Source organism: Oryx dammah, unplaced genomic scaffold (genome assembly GCF_014754425.2).
Source record: "Oryx dammah isolate SB20612 unplaced genomic scaffold, SCBI_Odam_1.1 HiC_scaffold_16, whole genome shotgun sequence".
Taxonomy (NCBI): Eukaryota; Metazoa; Chordata; class Mammalia; order Artiodactyla; family Bovidae; genus Oryx; species Oryx dammah.
In genome coordinates this window covers 38,737,369-38,761,323 of record NW_024070200.1, presented here as the reverse complement: position 1 = coordinate 38,761,323, position 23,955 = coordinate 38,737,369, and the positions used below count along the sequence as shown (strand labels likewise).

Sequence of the window (23,955 nt, the reverse complement as noted above, 5' to 3'; positions counted from 1 at the left end):
CAGCCTTAACTTAGACTCTAGCAGGGGGACTTCCCTGGTGGTCCAGTGGTTAAGAATCTGCCTTCCAATCCAGAGGACAAGGGTTCCACCCCTGTCAATGAACTAATCCCACATGCTGAGGGGCAACTAGGCCCGCACGCCACAGCCATTGAGCCCACGCTCTGGAGCCACGAGCTGCAACTACTGGGCACACACACTGCAATGCAAGATCCCGCACACTGCAATTAAGACCTGACGCAGCCAAAGAGATAATGAGTAAAATAAAACTCTATGGGATACCAGGTGCTCTGTGAAGGCTTTACATGGACTACCTCTTTAAACCCTTATAAGACTCTACGAGGTGAGTGCCGTTTCGCAGATGAACACTGAGGCAGAGAGGTGAACCAGCCTGCCTCAGGTCAGAGGTCATTAGTGGTAAGCCTGGGTTTGAATATAGCCAAGTTTGGCTTCAGAGCCCATGTTCAATCTAAACCACCTCACCATACTGGGCCACATCCCCTTCCTCACTGGTGTTTATTACAGTTGTGATTCAGCTTCTTTAATTTTTGTGCTTTCTAAACTAAACTCTGAGCTCCAGGAGGACAGAGACTGTCTACTTTGTGCAGAGTGCAAAGCCCACCACATGGCTGGCTGGCTGGCTGGCTGAAGGAAGGAAAGAGCACTAAGCAGGGAAAGCTGTATGTAGGAAGATATTCATGGAACAACAAATCACAGGAAAGAAGAGAAAGGCTGATAAATGATGGTGACAGAATCAAAAGGTGAACAATCTGGAATCCCCCCCCCCCCTCCCCCCCCCCAACACCGTGGTTCCACTCCCTGGTAAAACGTGCTCCCCTGCAGAGCACCACTCACTGCAGCCTGGAAACCAAACCACCTGGTGCTTCTCTCTGAAAACTACAAAAACAGATATGCTTGCAAAGCATAAAATTGAGTTGAGAGACTTCCCTGGTGGTCCAGTGACTAAGACCCTGCCTCCCAATGCAGCGGGCCTGGGTGCAATCCCTGGTCAGGGAACCAGGTCCCACATGCTGCAATTCAGAGTTCACAGCAGGTGACTAAAACCCCACGTGCTGCAATGAAGGTTGAAGATCCCATGTGTTGCAACTAAGACCTGGCACACCCAAATAGACAGATACAAATAATAAGAAGAAAATTCAGTTGACCTTAAATAACAGACTGTAAAAAGGGATGTTAAAAAAAAGACTATAAAAAGGGACTCTAAAAAAAACAGTAAAAAAGAAATGTATATTTAAGGTTGGGTACACTCTAGCTTGCATGTACACACAAAACCAACTTTTACTGGCAACACTACCCAAGACCTTTTTTTTTTTTTAACACGGCTATTTTTGTAGCAGTTATAATTATAAAGTATAGAGATTGAGGGCTTTGATGCTGCTGTTGCCCTTTCGGTTTTTCTCACCAATAAATCCTTCTGGCCTCACATTTCTACTGGGGGCTATCCCTAAGAAGTGGTCACCATGGGAGACCACAAACATATCCCAACAAAGTCATCTATTATTCCAGAGTTTTACTTTCCACTGAAATCGTTAAGGTCCAGGCATGACTACTAGTCAACCAGTCCACTGACAGTGCATGACAGGGGCTGCTAAGCATGAAGCAGGCTCAGTAACGATCTCAAAAGTGGCGAACCTTTGCCCTTCGAGGATAAACCGCATTTGGGGGACAAAATATCCTCAGTGCCACATTAACTGCAGCCAGGTGAGGAAGACTTTGGTGGGACCGACAGTTGCAGACCTGTGTGGGGACAGCTGGGGTCTGGGTTATACAAATGCCTCTCCACCTGAAACTTCTCCGAATCGAGAGCTGATGGCAGAAAAACTTCTGGGACCCTCTCGGTGGCCTGGCTGACAGTGGCCCCAGGCTTTTCGGCTCTCCCCTGGGGCCAGGTGGGTTTCTCCACAGGACATTTGCCTGCCCCCTACTTCCCAGCGTTCTCTGTGCTCCTCCTACCTCATCCGCTGGTCACCGCCCCAGGTGTGACAGGGAGAGTCACCTCTGGTCAAGAACCAGCCTCCCATCCCCAGGGGCAGCCCAGAGAAGCACAATGGGAGGAGACTCTGCCCTCCCTCCTGGGCGTCAGGATGCTCCTGCCTTAGGCGTGGGGGCAAGTGACTCTGTGCAGGCCCTTCTCCCAAGTACGCTGGGAGCCAGGGTCCGCTTCTCTACCTAAGCCCACACCAGCTGTCAGGAACGGTGCTCCCTCACCTGGCCTCTACTGTGTGCCAAGGCAGCTGTGCCAGTGATGGTTCATGCATGAAAGAAGGCAAGAAACAGCTGCAGGAGGTTACGTGGACTAATGAAGTTCTAAGGGTGTGTAAATAGAGAAGTCACAGCTGCAAGGGAGGGGAAAGATCTGAAACTGTTCTGAGCTATGGCGACATCGACGGACGCAGACTTTCATTTTCCAAGGAAGCTTCTTAGGAAACTAATAGTTCTCTGACTAGAAGTCTTGTGACTTCTACTTTTTTTGTTTGTTTTTAAAAAGAAGGGCAAAGCTGCTCTGCTGTCACGCCGAACTAGCTCCAAGGCCGGGTGCTCTAGAGTGCCTGCCATCAATGGACAGATTGTTAGCGGATTTTGGGTTTCTTGTTCCCACAACAGGAGCCCACGTCCCGCTCTTACTTTCAACCAGTCCAGTTCCAGCTGGTCCCTGCCCGTGGGGGCGGCCGCGGGAGAGCCGGGCATGCAGGTGGGAGAGGGCGCGCTGCCCTCACACTCGCTGAGCTGCCGGGAGAGCTTCATGATGACCTCGTCCTTGGCCTGGATGGTCTCCATCAGCATCCCCAGCCGCTCGCTGAGCTCACCCACTTTGCTCTTCAGCATCCTCACTTCCTGCTGAAGGCTGTCTTTCTCCTGGTTGAACCTCTCCAGCTGGTTGGTGAGGCCCAGAATCTGGTCGTCCTTCTGGTGCAGAAGCCCCAGTGTGTCCTGTGGGACCCCATCGCAGAGGCGACTGCTTGCGAAGTACTTGTCATACTGGGAGGACCGCACCGTCTGCTGCAGCAGCCGCACGAGCTCCTGGGAGCCAGGCAAGATGGATCAGGGAGCAGGGACGGGAGGGAAAGCAGAGATCATGACAAGTCTACACGGAGCAACCATTAGCATTTGAGCAGATGCAGAAATTTCATGGAAATACCTTAATACCCAACTTCTTCTTGAAGGATCTCAAAAAATAGAGAAGGGAAAATATTTGTTCCATAAAGGCTGTCTGCAGAGAACAATGATAGGAAGCAGGAAATGGTGGACAGGCAGACTGCAATTAGCAATGGTTCCCAGTGAACATTCATCCATATTAAAACATCTGAGCTCTAAGTTCACTGATCTGCTGAGGAATTAAGTATAATTAGGTGTGATCAGCTCAAAAAAAAGCTGCTGTTTAACAGGATGTGGAAACTCTTACAAACTGTTCACAGGGCTTGGGCTGGAATTATGCTCAAAGAGAGTGGGCGAGGTGTAGACAACACCCTCCCCAATTCACTCTGAGGGTCTTCACTCCCCTCAGAATTTCAAGTATCTATGAATAAACGATCAAGCAGAGCAGCAGTGCCTACGTCAGTGGCCATGGCAACACATAACTCTTCGGGGAAAAGCACCTTCTGGGAAATAACAGAGTCAGAGAAACAAGAAACCCGGGTTTTTCTCCTCAGGTCCCTGGCCTGCTGATGTGAGATAAGATACAAACGTTGAGGAAGGAGAGTTACCTTCTGACTGGCTAAGTCTTTTCTTAACCTTTCTAGCTCTTCCTGCTGGTTCTGGACAAGCAGCTGCATCTCAGAGGCCGGCTTGCTGGCGCTGCCACTGCCCGATGGCACCTCGGGTGAAGGGTCACCAATACTGTGGCGATTTTTGTATGATCCAATCATTTCTTTCAAAGGGCGCCTTCCTTTATAGGGAATACGTCCAAAATCAAAGGGAAATCCTGAGCCAGTTATTCCTACACACACACACACAAAAAAAAGCTTGTTTTAAGTTCAACCCCGATCTTACTTCTGGAAATTCCAGTAAAATACATTAAAATACATTAATATCATCGTCTAAGGAGTTCTGCGTGCATCACTGTGCTCCTACCTCATTCCTGATAACAACCAAACTTGGACCCAAAGACGATATTTCACATGAACACTTTTAAGGAAAACTGTCTCTATGTGATGGCTCAATTTTTGCACCGAAAGAGAAAGTGTTAGTCACTCAGTTGTGTCTGACTCTTTGTGACCCCATGGACTATAGCCCACCAGGATCCTCTGTCCATGGAATTCTCCAGGCAAGAATACTGGAGTGGGGGTTGCCATTTCCTTCTCCAGGGGATCTTCCCTACCCAGGGATCGAATCTGGGTTTCCCGCACTGCAGACAGACTTTACCAGCTGAGCCAGCAGGAAGCCAAGAAAGTTTTCCCTGACTAGGAACTGAACCTGGGCCGCGGTGGTGAAAGCGCTGCACTCTAGCCACTAGACCACAGGGGAGGTTTAATGTTTAATGCTCAGTTTTTGCATTAAGACAGGTGAAAAAAAAGTTAGACTGTCCATCAGTACTAATGAGGAATCTATGACAAGACTGTACTATACCTCTCTTAAGATTCTTTTGTAATATTAAGTTTGTTTCTCAGAAGATCCGTTCTAAGCCTATATGTTCACATCACCATTTTCCAATTTCAGGTGCTTTGAGGACCAAAGAGAACGGAAACATAGACCAGGAAAAAGCCCGGTTGCCCCAAGTTCCTACAGCATCAGCATCCTGGGCACACAGTATCCCTCCCCCGGGCGCCGCAGTGAGGACAGGGCCAACATCTACAAGGCTAGCAGGCAGGACTTAGAGATACACTACGGATCCTTGGCTACTTGCTTTCTGCTCATCTGTATTTTCTAAAAAAGAAAAAACAAAAAAACCCACAAAAGCCCCAAGTTTATGTTTTCTTAATTGTAAATCCATTTTATTCTCTTTCTTAAAAATACTGAGATAGCCAAATAAATTTTAGTGTAGATGGAGTTGAATATATATTAAACATGTAAAGAGGAGACACAGGAGTGCATACTATACAGATTCCATTTATATAAACTTAGAAAGCAGGCAAAACAAAATCTACGATGTTAGGAGTCAGGGTGGTGGTTGGGTGGAGGGAGTGAGAGGTGATGCAGTGACTCGCAGTGGTCTGGGGACGGGGGCTGGCCCCTGGCACTGTCCTGTTTCTTCAAGTAAGTGCTGGCTACATGGATATGTTCACTTTGTGAAAATCCATCAAGCCAAACATTTCTGACTAGAGGGCTTTTCTGCATGTATAAAGATTAGCTTGCTGCTGCTGTTGTTGTCCAGTCATTAAGCTGTTTCCGACTCTTTGGGACACCACTGACTGTAGCCCGTCAGGCTCCTTTGTCCTTGGGACTTCACAGGCAAGAATACTGGAGTGGGTTGTGATCTCCTTCACCAGGGTATCTTCCTGACCCAGGGATCAAACCTGTATCTCCTACACTACAGGCAGATTCTTTACCTCTGAGCCACCGGCGAAGCCCATGGAGATTAGCTTACTTCCCATGAATAACATGGACAAGAAGCTGGTGGGCTGACTTCTGACTCACAGGAAATATCCATGAATCAACAAGATAAAAATCAGAGACATCTTTGTCTCCCTGTGTCTTTCACATGGGCTGCCTCTCAAAGGGCCAGGGGCTGAGCAGAGACTAAGAAGGCACTGCCCTCCAGCAGTGCTGGCAGTTCGTGCCTTGATCGAGTCACTAAGCCTCACTGATTTTTCCCTTCCAGTCTTGCTACTGTGCACCCTTCCAGTTCATCCCTAGAGTCTCTAGGGGAAATCAGAACCAACAATATTTACCTTCAACAATCCAAATCCCCAGCCCCAATCCCTGTTCCTCCAGGAGGCTTTCCCAGTTCACAAGGATCCCCTCTACTGGGTGCCCCTCCAGCTGTGCCAAACACTGGGTCACAAGGCATGCTCAGCTTGGCCATATCTTCACCACGTCACACTGGACCACAGGCTTCCATGTGACCATCCTGCAGATCACAAGTGAACTCCCCACCAAAGCAAGTCATGGTGGTCCTTTCCCAGGGGACAGAAAAATATTTCCTTTAGTGAACATGTGCTCTCAGTAAAGATTTCCTAAAACTCTGCCTCCTATTCCTGCCAGCCTGTGCCAGAAGCAAGCACAAGGAAGAATTTCAAAATTATTTATTGCTATTTTACATTTAAAACATTGATATCCCCTCAATGGATCCATGGCTGTGGAACCATGAAAGGCTGCTTAACAAAATGCTGATGGAGAAATGTATGAATGAGTCAGGCTGACACCTTAAATCCTGATGGACCTTAGTATCACAGAAAGAGGGAAAACCAGATATTACATCTTCCAGATGTGATTCAACAAGAAATAAACAACATCCCCAGCCCCTACTCCACCCCAAAATATACTCTAGTCATAATTAAAAGTCAACCCTGAATCTGTGCAGGCCTCTGCTCTAGCGACCAGTGTATACAGGAAATACTGTGTATAGTGTATACAGGAAATATTGTGTTACAGTGTAAACAGCGTGTGAGCAAATACAGGGATGGAGGAGCCTGTTACATGACCTTACAGAAATACAATCAGCAAAATCCAGAATGTGGGCAATTCCTCAGCATTCCTTAGCATGAAGACTCTGGTTCTTCAACAAGCAGAGCGAGGTAAATGAAAGACAAAAAGAAAACAGAGAGCTGTTCAGCCTGAAAGAGACCTAAAAAGACACACAACTAAACACACCTGGGGGCCCTGTTAGCCCCTCACTTGCTCAGGCCAACTGCAAGAATTACAGAACAACTGGGGAAGAAGACAGGCAGGACTTACTGTAGCTGTATTTAGGTTTAATGCTGAAGCTATGGTTCTTTTAAAGAATCATCTCTTAGATATACATACTAAAATGTTTACCGATGCAAGGGATTAATATCTAGAATTTACTTTAAAATAACCCAGCTGGTGGTAGATGCCAGGAGGGGCAGGAGCTCAGAGAAGAAAGAAGCCAAAGCTGTGGAATATGACACCACATTTTCTACTTTTGTGTGCATTACCACATTTCTATAAATAGAAAGTTTTCTTTTTTTTTTTAAATCAGTATTTCCGTAAAGAGCACCATGACTTCTGGATTTCCCATTTCCTGAAGAAGTCTCAGAACCACAGGACAGGACATCTATTTCTTCCTGTGACATCTCATGTTTAAGCTTTTATATTTTGTTTCCCACAGAGAGAACACAGCTCCCATTGGGTCTCACACTCCTAGTGATACCTGTGACCAAAGGGCCTCCCACGGCATCAGGAACTGACAGATGGCAGAGGCGAGAGCGACAGACGACAGGCACCACGCCCGTACCTTTGTTTCCTTCAGGCACCTGCTTCTTCCTTTCTTCCTGCACCATAGACTCCTCCAGTTCCTTAGGGCTTGGGTCTAGAAGCTCCCACTCTTCATTGGTGTAAAACACACTCCTTCGACTATCATTATGCCCTCTTCCAGGACGGAAAGAAGACATTGAATTTCTATGGGGAAAAACAAAATGTTTTTTTAAAAAATGGCAAAGCAAAATGTAATGTCACATATGGACATGAATTTGAACAAACTCCAGGAGATACTGAAGGACAGGGAAGGCTGACATGCTATAGTCCATGGGGTAGCAAAGAGTCAGACACGACTTAGTGACTGAACAACAGCAACAACAAATATCACATATATACGACAGGCAAAAACTAAAATATGATTATAGCAAATGTTGGTGAGGATATGGAGAAATGAGAACTCTCATACACTGCTGGCGGCACGTATAAATTGGAACTATTACCAGGGAGAACAATTCAGCAACATACAGATAAACTGAAGAGGTTTTTACCCTAAGGCCCAACAACTCAGCAAGAAATTCTTCAACATGTACACAAGGAGACACAAGCAAGAACATCCACCGCAGCACTGTTCATATTAGCAAAAACCCCAAACAACGTAAACATCTACTGACAACAGGATAAATAAACTGTAGCATATTCATAAAACCAAATACTATACATCACAAAGTGAATTTGTTCATTCAACAAATATTAATTAAGTGCCTACTATGTGCCAGGCACTAAGTGTTTGGGATTTGCTAGTGAACAAACAGTGTCAGACTTTATTTTGGGGGGCTCCAGAATCACTGCAGATGGTGACTGCAGCCATGAATTTAAAAGACACTTACTCCTTGGAAGAAAAGTTATGACCAACCTAGACAGCATATTCAAAAGCAGAGACATTACTTTGTCAACAAAGGTCTGTCTAGTCAAGGCTATGGTTTTTCCAGTGGTCATGTATGGATGTGAGAGTTGGACTGTGAAAAAAGCTGAGCGCTGAAGAATTGATGCTTTTGAACTGTGGTGCTGGAGAAGACTCTTGAGAGTCCCTTGGACTGCAAGGAGATCCAATCAGTCCATTCTAAAGGAGATCAGTCCTGGGTGTTCATTGGAAGGACTGATGCTAAAGCTGAAACTCCAATACTTTGGCCACCTCACGCAAAGAGTTGACTCACTGGAAAAGACTCTGATGCTGGGAGGGATTGGGGGCAGGAGGAAAAGGGGATGACAGAGGATAAGATGGCTGGATGGCATCACCGACTCGATGGACATGAGTTTGAGTGAACTCCAGGAATTGGTGATGGACAGGGAGGCCTGGCATGCTGCGATTCACGGGGCCGGAAAGAGCTGGACACGACTAAGCGATTGAACTGAACTGAACTGAACTATTCTGGTCCTTGTGGAATGCACATTCTTTTTAAGATTACATGAAGCATACGGACAAATATTCTTTAAATGCTGAACGAGAAAAGAAAAAAAACAGAAGCACGACATGATTCATGTTATTCAAGATACTACTACTAATAGACATCATTATACACACATATATAGCAAAACTTTAAAAGTCCGCATCAGAATGATAATTATCAAATACAGAATACTGGTTACTTCCATGAAAGGCAAGAGAAGAATGAGATTGTGGAGACAGGAGAGGATTTGAACTGTTTCTGTAAAGTTTTAATTTGTGCTTTTAAAAGTGCAGCAGAAATATGACAATGTTACATAGTTTGGTAGTGGTTACCCAGGTAGTCAACTCACTACAATCTACACTTGCCTGTGTGCTAAAATTATTTCATTAAAACGTCTAAAAACTAGGTTGGGATTTCTACTTCCAGTAAAGATGGACTAAGAGGAACTAGATTTATACAGTCATCTGAAACAACTGACAAACTGAACAAAACAGAGGAAACAATGATTTTCAGACACTGGACATCAGGCTGCACAGAGCAGTGGCCCCTGAGTGGTGGAACACAAACAAGGCAAGCCCCTTCCCTGTCCAAGGGTAGTGCCTAGAGACTTCCAGGCCACAGGGCTGGCAGGGGGAATGCAGGGGTAGCTCTGCCATGAATTGATAAGACAGAGATGGTACTCCCAAGACAGGTGGAGTTCAGAGGGCATAGTATTGGAGAGAAGGCTGTACAGAGGGCTACAGAAATGTCAGAGGGTTCCTAGGTCTCCAGCTGAGTAGTATCAGGCTTATGTGTAAAAAAGTTACTTGAGAATGGGGACAGAACTCCCTACAGGAGCAGAGGGAACTATCCTTGAGGCTCACACAGAGCCAGGAATACTGTAAAGCCCCACCAGCCAGAGTGGAATCTCCTGCAACATCAGGCAGAGTACTCAGAAAAAGGTTACTGACGTTATCCCTGGACTAAAGGCTGTTCTTATATTACCTAAAAAGCTTAAACGTGAACTTCAGAAGTTTTAAACTGTTTCTGAATAATTAAGCTACATTCCAGAACAAAGCTTAAGAATATATACAGGACTTCCCTGGTGGTCCAGTTGTTAAGAATCCACCTGCCAAGGCAGGGACATGGGTGTGATCCCTGGTCTGGGAAGATCCCACATGCCAAGGGGCAACAAAGCCTGTGTGGCACAACTACTGAGCCTGAGAGACTCGAGCCTGTGCTCTGCAGCAAGAGAAGCCACCACGAGAAGCCTGCGCACCCCAGCTAGAGAGGAGCCCCCACTCGCTGCAACCAGAGAAAGCCCACACACAGCAGCGAAGACCCAGCACAGCCAAAACTAAATGAATAAACAAAAGATACGGGTATGGATGAACACATACACCTAAAAATCTAGCACTCAGGTAAAACTCATAATACTGACATGCAATTAAAAAAAAATTATCAGCCCTGCAAAGAAGTAGGAAAACAGAACTCATTTTAAGGATAAAAACCAATAAACAGACTCAGAAATGACAAGTAACGAAATTAGTAGAAAATAATTTCAAAAGTTATTAAAACTGTTTCCCCAAGTTTGAGAAGCTAGAAGAAAAGCTGAACATGTTAAATAGAGATATGAAAGATGTTTAAAAAATTCAAATCAAAACTTCTAGAGATAGAGGAAAATATAAGCAGAATACTCTGTGACATAAATTGCAGCAATGTTTTTTTGGGGTCTGCTTCCTAGAGTAATGGTAACAAAAGCAAAAATAAACAAATGGAACATAATTAAGCTTAAAAGGCTTTGCACAGCAAAGGAAACCATACACAAAATGAAAAGACAACTTACAGAATCAGAGAAAATATTTGCAAAGAATGAAACTGACAAGAGATTAATTTCCAAAATATACAAACAGCTTACAGTTCATACAGCTCAGTATTTTTAAAAACAACAACACAAACAGAAAAATGGGCAGAAGACCTAAATAAGACATTTCTCCAAAGAAGGCACACAGATGGCCAACAGACACATGAAAAGATGCTCAACACTGCTAATTATCAGAGAAATGCAAATCAAAACCACGATGAGGTATCACCTCACACCAGTCAGAATGGCCATCAACAAAAAGACTATAGATAACAAATTCTGGAGAGGGTACAGAGGAAAAGGAACCCTCCTTCACTGTTGATAGGAACGTAAATTGGTGCAGCCACTATGGGAAACAGTATACAAGTTCCTTCAAACACTGAAACTAGAGTGACCATATGATCCAGCAACCCCATTCCTGGGCATATATCCAGAAAACATGAAAACTCTAATTCAAAAGATACATGTACCCCAGTGCTCACTGCAGCACTGTTAACAGCAGCCAAGACATGGAAGCAACCTACTAAATGCCTTTCAATAGATGAATGGATAATGAAGACGTGGTGTGTAAATATCCATATATACAGACACATAAATACACGGGGCTTCCCCAGTGGCTCAGTGGTAGAGAATCCACCTGCAATGCAGGAGCCGCAGGAGATGTGGGTTTGATCCCTGGGTCAGGAAGATCCCCTGGAGGAGAGCATGGCAACCCACTCTAGTAATCTTGCCTGGAGAGTCCCACGGACAGAGGACCTGGTGGGCTGCAGTCCATGGGGTGGCAAACAGTCAGACACAACTGAAGCCACTTAGCACACACATACACATACATACACACACACAATGGAATATTACTCAACCTCCAAAAAAAATGCTGTCACTTGCAGCAACATGTTTGGACTTATAGATTATCATACTGAGTGAAGTCAGACAGAGAAAGACAAATATCATATGATATCACATAAGGATATGGATGTGGAATCAAAGGAACTAACACAAATGAATTTATCTATAAAACAGCAACAGACCCACAGGCACAGAAAGCAAATTTACAGTTATCAAAGGGGGAAGGAGGTGGGGAGGGATAAATTAGGAGTTTGGGATTAACATACACACACTCCTGTATATAGAATAAACAACAAGGACGGACTGTATAGCACAAAGAGCTATATTCCATATCTTGTAATCACCTATAATAGAAAAGAAACTCAAAAGAGAATACGTAACTGAAACACTTTGCTATATACCCGAAACACAACATCATAAATCAATTATACTTCAATTTTTTAAAAATCTAGAGATTTTCTATGATGTCTATGGTGAAAATATACTTGACGGGATTCATAGCAGATGAGACACCACAGAAGGAAAGACTAGTGAATGTGATGACAGTGGAACAGAAACTATCCAAATAAAACAGAGAGAAGAAAGACCAAAGGAAGGAAAGGAAGAAAATTAACAAGCATGGTACAGTGTTAAGCAAGTAGTAATGTCAACTGATGTTCAACAAGGATGCCAAGAAATTCAATGGAGTAAAGACAGTCTTTTCAAAAAGTGGTACTACAACTGGTTATTTGTAAGGGGGAAAAATGAACTTCAACCCTTACCTCACATAACACACAAAAATTAACTTAAAATACATAAATGAGTAAGAATTAAAACCATTAAAATTCTAGAAGAAAAGAGGCAAGAAAATATTTGTGACACTGGGTTATGCAAAGATTCCCTATACAGAACACAAAAAACACAATCTGTAAAAGATTAAAATGACAAAATGAACTTTATCAAGATTAAAAATATTTCCTTCTTTGCTATATCTGATAAGAGACTTGTATTCAGAAAATACAAAGAACTCTTACAACTCAATAATAAAAGAACAAACTCAATTAAAAACTGGATGAAGGACCTGAACAGTCATTTCTCCAAAGATACACAGATGGCCAACAAGCCCAGGAAAAGATACTCAACATTATTAATCAACAGGGAAAGGCAACTTAAAACTGACGCGAACCACACCCCCCACAATGGCTAAAGTTAAAAACACTGGTAATGCCAAGTGTTGGCAGGGAGGTGCAACCACTGCAAAGGTCATGTACTGCTAATGGGAACAAAGAACGGTGCAGCCACTGGAGGACAATAGGGCAGTATCTTAGCAAGTTGAATACACACTCAACTGAAGAGCTCAACAATCCCAATCCCCCATATTTACCCAAAAGAAATGAAAATATGCCTACACATGGATGTATAACTGCAGCCATGAAATTAGAAGGTGATTGCTTCTTGGTGGGAGAGCTATGACAAACCTAGACAGTGTGTTAAAAAGCAAAGATACCACTTTGCTGACCAAGGTTCATATAGTCAAGGGTGTCGTCTTTCTAATAGTCATGTATGCATGTGAGACTTGGACCATTAAGAAGACAGAGCACCAAACAATTGATGCTTTCAAATTGTGGTGCTGGAGAAGACTCTTGAGAGTCCCCTGGACAGCAAGGAGATCAAACCAGTCAATCTTAGAGGAAATCAACCCTGAATACTCATTGGAAGAACTAATGATGAAGCTGAAGCTCCAATACTTTGGCCACCTGATGCAGAGAGCCGACTCACTAGAAAAGACCCTGATGCTGGGAAAGATTGAAGTCAGGAGAAGAGGGCAACAAAGGATGAAATGGTTGGATGACATCACCGACTCAACGGACATGAACTTGGGCAAACTCTGTGAGATGGTGAGGGACAGGGAAGCCTGGCATGTTACAGTTCATGAGGTCACAAAAAGTCGGACATAATTTGGTGGCTGAACAACTACACATAGGGCTTGAATGTGAATACTCAGAGCAAGCATTATTTATAATAGCCACAAACTGGATATAAACCAAAAGTCTATCACCTGGTGAATGCAATGAAAAAAGAAAGAGCTATAAAAACACTCAACAATATAGATGAGTCTCAAAAAGATGATGCTCGTGAAAGACGAATACAAAAGACTACACATAGCATGATTCCATATACACAAAATCCTTAAAAATTCATATAAAGGGGCATGAGAGAGCTTTATAGGGTTGTGGAAATGCTCTATATTTTGATTATAGACGTGTTTACATGACTATGTATAATTTCTAAACTCCATCAGCCTGTACGCCTAACATAGGTAAATTATACTTCAGTAAGGTGATTAAAATAAAGAAGAGGAAGAAATGTGCATCATTCAGAGTTTTCTGAGGCAGATTAAAGGTAAGGGGGGGAGGTAGCTTCATCTCTAGTGTGAATCAGATGATATTCTCATGTAAAACAGTCATTTTTTCAATGTTTTACATTTCTCAAAGCATGATTTTTTTGCCTTGTTTGAATTTCATCAAAGCGCTTTAAGAATTTAGAAGAAATGTAGAGAAATTACTTAATACACTTATGTTTCCCTCACTCTACTGGAATTCAGACAACTGCATAGAGGAATTCCCCAAGAAATTCCCCACCATAACCCAATATGCAATGTGGTAAAGTCCGATTTTATAAAAATTATATCACTGGGGAGAAAGCTATTTCAAAATAGCTGCTCAGAAGAAAAAGAAACTCTCACAAAAGCTACATATAATTTTTTTCATTCCTTTGATACAACTGCTGGTAGAGGCACCCCTGGACCCTGTACACTGTAAAGTTTCCCTGGCCCTGCGAGAGCCAAGGTCTCACAGCAGCTTTCACTCACGTGCCACATGCTACTTCCATCATCACCTATTTGAGGGGTTAAGTTCTTCTTGCCATTTGCCTGAGCCTTAGAACTATGCTACTCAGCTCTGGTCCTTAAAGGGATACAGAAGCAGGACTTGGAGAGCAGGAACGACCTGAACTTGTCTGGGGAGAGAGAAGAGCGATTTACATGACTTAGGACCTCCCCAGCTTGGCCTTGTCATTCCTACCCTGTCTTGGGGCCCACATGTGCAAACACCATGCTCTCCTCACCTGCGGCCAAGGGACTGAGCCTTGGTTGGGGGATGTACCACCTGCCAAGCCTTAGGTGATGAAGAAACGAGATCAGGCTCAAAGGGAAAGCCTCATTAAGCTGAAACACTAATTGCTGCTTTTTGATCTTAAATGGTGAAAGCCAGTTCTGTGATTGTGCCTCATGGGGGTCAGTAGAGTACATGCTTCTCCAGCCACTCGTCCTGTCCACTCCAGTCAGCAGGGGCCTCTGCACCAGTCAGCGTCCTGCCAGTGCACTACTTGCGAGTTCACAACCAGTTTAACAGGGTTCTGCAGGCTGATGCTTGAGGCCATTCTCATTCAGTGCTTGTTCTTCAAAGAACCCAAAGGTCATTTGACAAACCTTTGAGCAGAACTCCTGCGTCCTTCCAGGCACCGTACTAGGTGCCTGCTGTTTCGTTCAATAAACACTCAGCTACTCTGATCTGAAAGGTAAAGTCAAGGACCACGGGACAGCCAAATGTCACCTTGATGGCTGCAGTGTTCAGGCTGAACTTCTACAAATGAACACCAGCAACAACACTGCAAATCAACTGAACTCCAATGAAAGTTAAAAAACAAACAAAAAACCCAAACACCAGCAACTATATAATTAACAAGGAAACCTCTGTTTCTAGGTTCACATATTTTAATTCAGTTTTTCTACATACAGTTTAAAAGGTTTATCTAAAACAGTAATAATTTCAATATTCATTTCAACTCTGATAATCAGCTAGAATTTTATAGACTGACAGAATGGCTGGAAAAATACCTCATCAAATCTTTCAAGAGCTCAAAACTCCACAAACACCCTGCACAACCAAGCTTGGGGCCCTATCATCACCCTGTCTACGGCAGGAAGACAGCTGTAAAAGGAGGGCAGGCTACCTCCGGAGTGAATCAGCTCTATCCCTCCTAACTACAAGCCCCATCAAGAGAAACAAAAAGCAGGGTGGAGGGGCTCTGACTGGCAACAGCTATCCAAGGCTGCAGTGTCTCCTCTTGTACACGTCAATTATTCAGAGAGATTCTCACAAGGATATGGAGACATGTGTACAAGGACACCAGGACAATGTCATTTGAAATGATTTATTTTTAAAAAAGGCAGAAATAACCAAAAGGGACTTGCAGACGTGACTGGGATCTCGAGAAGAGGAGATTACGCTGGATGATCTGACACAGCCCTGAATGTTATGATCGTCAGTGTCCTTATAAGAGGGAGGCACAGGAAGATACCACTGTAAGAGGAGGAGCTGGCTAAGGGACCACAGAGGAAGAGTAGAGCAATGTGCCCATGGGCCGAGGAATGCTGGCAGCTTCCAGGGTTGGCAGAAGCCAGGGATGCATTCTCTCCTGGAGCCTCCAGAAGGAACCAGCCCGCTGACACCTTGACTTTAGCCCAGTGAGACTGATTCGAACTTCTGGCCTCCAGAACTCTAAGAGAATGAATTCATGTTGTTAACAACCCACCGAGTTTATGGTAATTGGTAACAGCAGCCAGAGCAAACAAATACAGCTGGTCTCCAACAAGCTGCTACTACTGCTAAGTCACTTCAGTCGTGTCCAGCTCTGTGCGACCCCATAGACGGCAGCCCACCAGGCTCCCCCGACCCTGGGATTCTCCAGGCAAGAACACTGGAGTGGGTTGCCATTTCCTTCTCCAATGCAGGAAAGTGAAAAGTGAAAGTGAAGTCACTCAGTCGTGTCCGACTCTTAGCGACCCCATGGACTGCAGCCTACCATGGACTGCAGCCTACCCCATGGACTGCAGGCTCCTCCGCCCATGGGATTTTCCAGGCAAGAGTACTGGAGTGGGGTGCCATTGCCTTCTCCACCCAACAAGCTACTGCCCTTAGAATCATAGGCTTTGCAAGACTACTTTTTGTTACAGTCCATATTTCAACAGGCATTGATGCTTGGAGCATCATGTCTAAAGTTAAAATATATTTACTGTTGATATAATGACTTGGGAAAGAAGTGTCATCAGAAAGGCCCTTTCCAAATCATCCTATACATTTAATATGGATAATGAGTTCACCAATTCTAAAGTCATCAGAACGAACATCTAATAAAACGTGCACTGCCTCATGTTTAAAAACAACTGGACTATATGATGATCTTTTACTTTTTTCTAGTTTGTTTCACTTTTTCTATTTCATATTCAGTGCTCCCATTTCATTTAGTTTATGTTTTCCAATTTCTCCATCTCTTCCTTTATTTTTTTTTTGATGTTCTTTCTAAAGCTTTTACCAAGCTCAGCAGAAAAGCTTTTGTATACATATGTATATAATATGCATAATATATACCCTACAAAACTTATGGATTTTTGCCTAACTAAAAAAACTATGACATTTTGATTCCACATTTGACTTAGTATGAATAGAATGCTAGATTTCTAATTAAAAAAATAGACATGCAACAGTTTACTGTATAGCACAGGGAACTACAGTCAATATCTTATAAAAACCTATAATGGAAAATAATTTCAAAAGTAATATATGTATATATGTGTTACTGAATCACCACGCTGTGCACCTGAAAACACTGTAAGTCAACCACACCTGAATAAAATACATACATTAAGAAAAAAAGAAAAATATATAAATTGGGATTTCCTATGGGAAAGATTGAAGGCAGAAGGAGATGGGGACGACAGGGGATGAGATGGCTGGATGGCATCACTGACTTGATGGACATGAGTTTGAGTAAGCTCCGGGAGTTGGTGATGGACAGGGAGGCCTGGAGTGCTGCAGTCCATGGGGTTGCAAAGAGTTGGACAGGACTGAGCGACTGAACTGAACTGATGGGGGGTAAAATGTGCACTGCCTCCAAAAAAAAAAAAGAATCAAAGTGAAAATAATCTCATCGTAGAATTTCCAGGCAGGTACAGCTCTACTGGCTCCCTGGTGCCCATAGGACAGACACTACCCCATCACTTCACCAGGGGCCTCCTGGCCTCTTCAGCAACTCTTTAGTCATCACCTCCACTCAGCACTCTCCACTCCCAGGGCATGAGCTGGTGAACTCATGAGACCCTGCTCTGCCTTCCACACCTTTGCAAAGGTGTCTCTGCACTTGCCCTTTCCTTTGGCAGGTCCCACCTGACACTTCAAGTCCCAAGTTAAAACTCATCCTCCACGGCACATCCTTGCCCTCCCAAACCTCTCGCCCGCCACCCACTCAGTGCACCCAGGGAGGGTGACATGCTAGGTTCAGCCTTCAGCTGCACCCTACAGTGCCTGTGACAGGACTCCTTACCTGCCCGTCTGTCTCCCTGGAGGACTGTAAGTACCTCAAAGGCAGGGAGGGACCACCTTTTATCCAAGAGAGCATGCATGCCACACGGGAAGTGAGGAGAAGAAGACATGAAGATGACTGGAGAGTGGGGGTACCCAGCCAGGGCCAGCCTTCAGAGCAGTGGTTCTCAAACTGTGGGCGGCAACCCATTAGCAGGTCAGGAGACTGAATTAAGGAGCCACAAAATCGATTTTGAGAGTCATGACGAGAACTGTTTTATTACACTGGAAGAAAAAACAGTACTTAGCCTTACTAGACGGAGAAGGCAGTGGCACCCCACTCCAGTACTCTTGCCTGGAAAATCCCATGGGCGGAGGAGCCTGGTAGGCTGCAGTCCATGGGGTCGCTAAGAGTCGGACATGACTGAGCGACTTCACTTTCACTTTTCACTTTCCTGCATTGGAGAAGGAAACGGCAACCCACTCCAGTGTTCTTGCCTGGAGAATCCTAGGGACTGGGGAGCCTTGTGGGCTGCCGTCTATGGGGTCACACAGAGTTGGACACGACTGAAGCGACTTAGCAGCAGCAGCAGCCTTACAAGATGTTAATAGTTAAAATTTTATGAAATGTCTGTTTTGTGTGCTTACAAACACTATGCAGTTATGTATGAACAGATATTATTTGCTGTGGATTCCCAGTCAAAAAGGTAAACAGTGCTTCCTTAGAGAGAAAGCCCTTCCCAGGAGGCCAAATAGAAAATACAGCAACCCAAGGAACTGCAGTCCCCGGCAGGAGGGTATGGACAGTGCCACCCACACATGTGTTCAGGGCTGAGGGCAGAAAATCCCTGAGGAGCAGGGACAGAGAATGTTTCTGGGCCAGGAAGGGTACTGAGCCTTTCATTCACCATTCCTTCCTCCAGCGGGCTGCAGACACCCGCCACACACAAGGGCCCATGTGCAGAGCAGGGGATACACCCGGCCAGGACAGACGGGGTCCCTGCCCCTGGAGCTCCCAGCCCCAACCTGGGAGGTGGGCCACAGACAAGAACGCAGAGAAACAGAATAATTCTAAGCAGAAGTAAGGCTGTGAACAAGAAGCACAAGGGTGAGTAGGACGAGGCTCCTATGAAGGGTGACCAGGAGTCACCAGCAGGAGGGAGTCCTCCCAGCAAAAAGTCAGCCTGAGGCAGGGCCTGTAGGGAAGATAGCGTGTTTCCAGAACTGAAAGAGGCCAAGAAGGCCTGAGACTGGGGAGGCGGGAGGGGCGGGCGGGTAGGAGGCGGAAGGGGGAGATGAGCCCTCTGGCCCTCGAGGCCACGTTCAGCAGTACGGCCTGCAGCCTAAAGCGAGGAGACTCTTCCTGCAAAGCTTGAACTAGTGGTGGGAACTGACTGAGGTCACCGAGAGTAGGGCTCCTGCCACACGTGGGCCCAGGCCCTGCAGAGGGTAACAGGTGCTGGCAGCTTCCCCTTCCCAGCCCCCAGTTCTAAATACCATGGCAGACATGGGCCAATCTTGTCCTCCCTTGGTGGCCCTAAACAAGGCACCTAAGTTCTCTGCTTCCTGTGTCAAGGAAGATGACCACACATCCCAGCCAGGGTTATATGCCACAGCCATCGCTCCTCTCACAACTGTAAGCGATTTTCAGAGTGGTGTCACACAACCGTGCCCCTTCTGATGCGTGGGTTCCTGGAAGTGCGTGGCCAGTGGAAGTGGCGAGGACAGCTGGGACAGAGGTGCTGAGCGTGAACCTCACTCCCAGGAGACATCAGCAAGGACTGGGCGCTGATGCAGCAGGGTGCAGACAGCCCGGCCAGCTTGTGCAATCACTGAAATTCCACCGGCCAGGGAGTTGGCCACCCTCCTCCATACTCGCCTCTCTGGGAGGCCAGGCTTTAAATCATCCATGTGTGGCACCAGTATGGTGACTAAATTCTTTCTTGGTATTAACACAGCTCAGCTTTATAGGGAAAACCACAGATGAATACCACGTTACAGCTACTGGGCATGAATGACTTCCCCAAATTCACCGATCATCCCCCTGCTTTAGGCCAGGCCCTCTGCTACAGACAGGCTGAGCCACCAGCCACGGTCCTAGGCAGCCAAACCAGAACAGTCTCCTGAGAGCACCAGCCATTCACGGGAATAACTGTATCTACCTGACCTGAGGGCTCAAGAGAGGAGCAAAAACCAAACGGTCAGAGCAGGGCTAGCAGCAGGGCCAGCGGAAGACCCATCAGAGGCAAGACTGGAAGGATAAGGACATTTTCTTGGCCAACCCAGTCTCCACACCCATCCTCCAGATAGACACCCTCTCCACTGATGGATAATAAAGACCCACTTCACTTACTGGCTCAGCAGAGGCAGGGTAATGACAGTGGCAGCAGTACCAGCAGGACTGGATCGGGTAAGCACTCTCTACTGAGCACCTACCCTGAGTCAGACACGCAGCCAGGCAGTTCTTACTAATAACCTTCACCTTCACACCCAACCAACAGGCAAGGGTATTCACACACACACACAAACACACACACGCCAATTTACTAATGGAGAATATAAAGCTCAGAGAAGTTAAGAAACTGGCTCAACATCACACAGCTAATGAGTAGCAGAGCTGTGATTCCAAAACCCAGGCTGATTACAAAGAGCATGAGCCGCAGCAAGACCCCACTCCCACCGCTCACTCGTGTGTCAGGCACGGCTGAGTGCCTGGATGGATGCAGAGTCCAGACCCACAGAACCACAGGGCCGTGCTCACCGTCATCACATAACCTGTAGCACGGCTGCAGCCCGAGCACCTCCCACGCATACCCACCTCGCTCAAATTCTGCACGGCTCCAGGGCACACAGTCACACTCCCACTGCCGAGCATGCACACTCACACAAGGATCAGCCAGAACTGCACACGAGAGCCAATTCTTTTACCTGAAGTGATCTGGACAGTTAGTAGATTAATGAAAACTGGTTAAAGCAGGAAACTATTTAACAGTAACTTAGACACGTGGACCGGTGAAGGCGCACGTAAGCGTGCACTGGCGTGCCAGCCCCCAGCCAGGGCTTCCTCCTGAGTCTGGGGCTACTGACCATGGCTCCCTGGCATCTTTCTTGGATAAATCACACAAATAAGACATTATCTGACTTTTCTAAATGTGTGTTGCTTCTTTTTAAAAAGTAGATTAGGGACTTACAGTTGAGAAACAATCTAAACATAGAATCTTTATAGGTTTTGAACAATTTTTTTTCTTCTATCTTTCACAACTGTGTCACCCACATCCTGGCAATTTTTTAGTGACTCACCTTTATCAAATTTCCCCCAAGCATTTAACTTGCTTTTTCACAGAAAAAGCAACTGATTTTAACATGTTATGGGTTTACTAAGTATTTCACTTAGTTATATAATTACAACAACATGTACAACTAGTTAGCATTAACTAGTTAGGAACAAAGTCAGCCAACTCTTGGTAAGTTTGCAGTTGGCTGGTGGGAGTCGGGGCACAGGGTGCCCTGCAGTAGCCCTTAATCTCCTGCAGTCATTGAGGACCACGGCTCTATAGAGACAATTTAAAATACCAGGTAAACAGGGCAGCTGGTAGAAGCTGGTTAGGAGAGTTTCAACTGTATTGATAAACAGAATAAAAACATAGTAGACACGCTTTCAATTATCCCTTAAGCCCTGATGACATTCTAAAATACCATTTAAATTTATATAAAATGTATGTAATTTTTAAGCCATTAGTTTATAATACAGAAATTTGTTTTAATATTTCTATGGTCATTAAGGGCTTCCCTGTGGCTCAGATGTTAAAGCACCTGCCTGCAGTGTGGGAGACCTGGGTTCGATCCCTGAGTCGGGAAGATTCCCCCGGAGAAGGAAATGGCAACCCACTCCAGTATTCTTGCCTGGAGAATCCCATGGACAGAGGAGCCTGGTGGGCAACAGTCCATGGGGTCACAAAGAATTGGACACAACTGAGCAACTTCACTTTCACTTTATGGTCATTAAAACCTCTCAAAAAAACAAACAAACAAAAAAATCTCTGTGCATCTAAAGCATTTTACTGAATATTTCAACCCTTTTTATGCACGCTGCAAACAAAAAAAGAAAACAAAAACCATAAACACCTAAGATCCATATGCCAATCAACAAACATCAGGGTTTTTATAGAAAGTGGCCCCCTGGACCACCATGGAGAATGGCTTTGCCATGGGCTGTGTCTCCCCCAACAAAGGCAGCAACTAACCCTCATCTAGTACTTAGTGAGGGTCAGGTGCTGCTCAAAGTAGTTTATACGCATTAAATTATCATCACCATCATGTTGATCTCCCAGAGTATGTGTGATTATTACCCCCATCTCACAAATGAAAGTTAAGTAATCTGCCCAAGTTATGCAGCTTTAAGTCATAGAGCTGGGAAGTGAACTTGGCTGGCTGGTTCTTAATCACTGGGCTACGGTGGGAAGGCACAGCTAATAGAAGATAACTCCCTAGTGTGACCTTCAACCCTGAATGTGAACTGTCATTAAAGCAAAGGTGACATGTGCTCACCTTCTTAGGGGCAACACACTCCATAATCAGAAAGCCCCCAATGTTACGGGTCTGTCTCCCCCATTCCATTATCTAACTTTGAGGGCAGATGGAACTAGTCAGGCATGAAAATCTGGCAAATCAATCATTTCCTAAATATGTTCTTACAACAAGAGGTGAAAGGAACACTGGGCTCCAGCCAAGGCACCAGGGCACCTTTCAGATCTTCCACATACTTGCTATGTGTCTTGAGCAAGTCACCTTACTGATAGGGACAGAGAAAAGGGATACAGCAGGTGATTAAACAGTTAATTCCAATAAGGGACAGTAATTAAAGAAAAAAGTATGGGAGATCCCTGTAAGTTAATGATCACTCAAGAAAACAGGTCTGCCTAGCAACAAAACCATGGAACAGAAGCGTAAGACATGCCCCTAAACAATAAGTCAATGGTGGGATGAGACTCACATCCTACCCAGTGATGTCAGTAAGCTAATGACCCCTAGACATGCTCTCTGCACACATAAAAAACAATAATTTGGGTAAGGTGACATTTCACAGTGAAAGACCCTCATTAAACTGAGATTTGAAATCATTTTTCCATAGCACCATGACAGTCCTGGACAGGCCATCCAGGGTCAAAAACTCCCCCACCCAACATGTTGGGAGAGTTAAAGACTCAAAGCACGAGGAAGAAGGTGGTCTTATTCCCCTCTCTTTTTCTTTGGTTATACAACTGCAGCCCACTAAGTTCTTGGGGTGGCCCCCCGTTGCCTGCCCGCTTGTAAATCTCATGAGCATCCTATTCCAGTAAATCACTTCTCTATCACTTTGCCTCTCAATGAATTCTTTCTGTCCTGAGACATAAAGAACCGAGCTCCTCAGAGCCCCTGAGACACTTTTCTGAGGTTTCATTACCTCTCTTAAGTGTCAACCTTTTAACATGTAAAATAAAGGGGTCATCTCTTGGTGGCTTGCTAACATTTTCAGGAGCACAGAACCCTTTCTTTGGTCCAACAGGTTGAAATCAGCGAACGCAGTGCTGCTCTGGTTGCAAGTGTCCGGGGAGAGAGCCCCACCTTGCCTCCTCCCTCCCATCTTCCCTTCAGGGCTGGTTGGTGAGGGACTGAATCAGATTCGATGGAGCATGCCAGGCAGAAGCACACACCCTGAGTGACGGTCCTGGGTGAAGAGCAAAGTACAGAAGGGCCAGAAAATAGCAGTTCAAAGAGTGAGAACTTGGGGAAACAATGACTGAAGGAACAAACCACTTCTTGGACCCACAAGTGAGGGGAGGACACAGGGCATGCCACTACCCCCAATACTGGAGAGAGAGGCCAATACAGGGAGTCACCGCTTCCTGGAGCAGAGACCCAAGTAGGGAACCAGTGCCAGGGGAGGAAAACTCACTGTAACTGCTGGCTTGCTGGAGGCTCAGTACAGACACCTCTATGAGTTAAAAACTCAAGGGGACCCAGTCACAGGGGAGCTCACAGTATTGTGAGACTTAACCTCCAAGGCTAAACAGTGAATACCAGAGAAAATTCCCCTCTGGTTTCTGGCAGGCAGAGGGGAAAAGGAATAATTTTTAAATATTCCAGAGCTCTCTGCTCTTAA

At 45.2% G+C, this 23,955-nt stretch overlaps 1 protein-coding gene across 2 annotated transcripts in view; it reads right to left on the bottom strand.

The window, feature by feature from the left end:
* The window catches only part of TBC1D2B (TBC1 domain family member 2B), an 89,093-nt gene that overhangs the window by 24,388 nt on the left and 40,750 nt on the right, over positions 1–23,955 (bottom strand). For both annotated transcript variants that reach the window (XM_040257372.1, XM_040257371.1), the window contains exons 4-6: positions 7,373–7,536; positions 3,723–3,955; positions 2,644–3,039 (exon numbers count right to left, since the gene is read on the bottom strand). In XM_040257372.1, the coding sequence (XP_040113306.1) occupies positions 2,644–3,039; positions 3,723–3,955; positions 7,373–7,536 (793 nt within the window). The remainder of the gene's footprint in view (positions 1–2,643; positions 3,040–3,722; positions 3,956–7,372; positions 7,537–23,955) is intronic.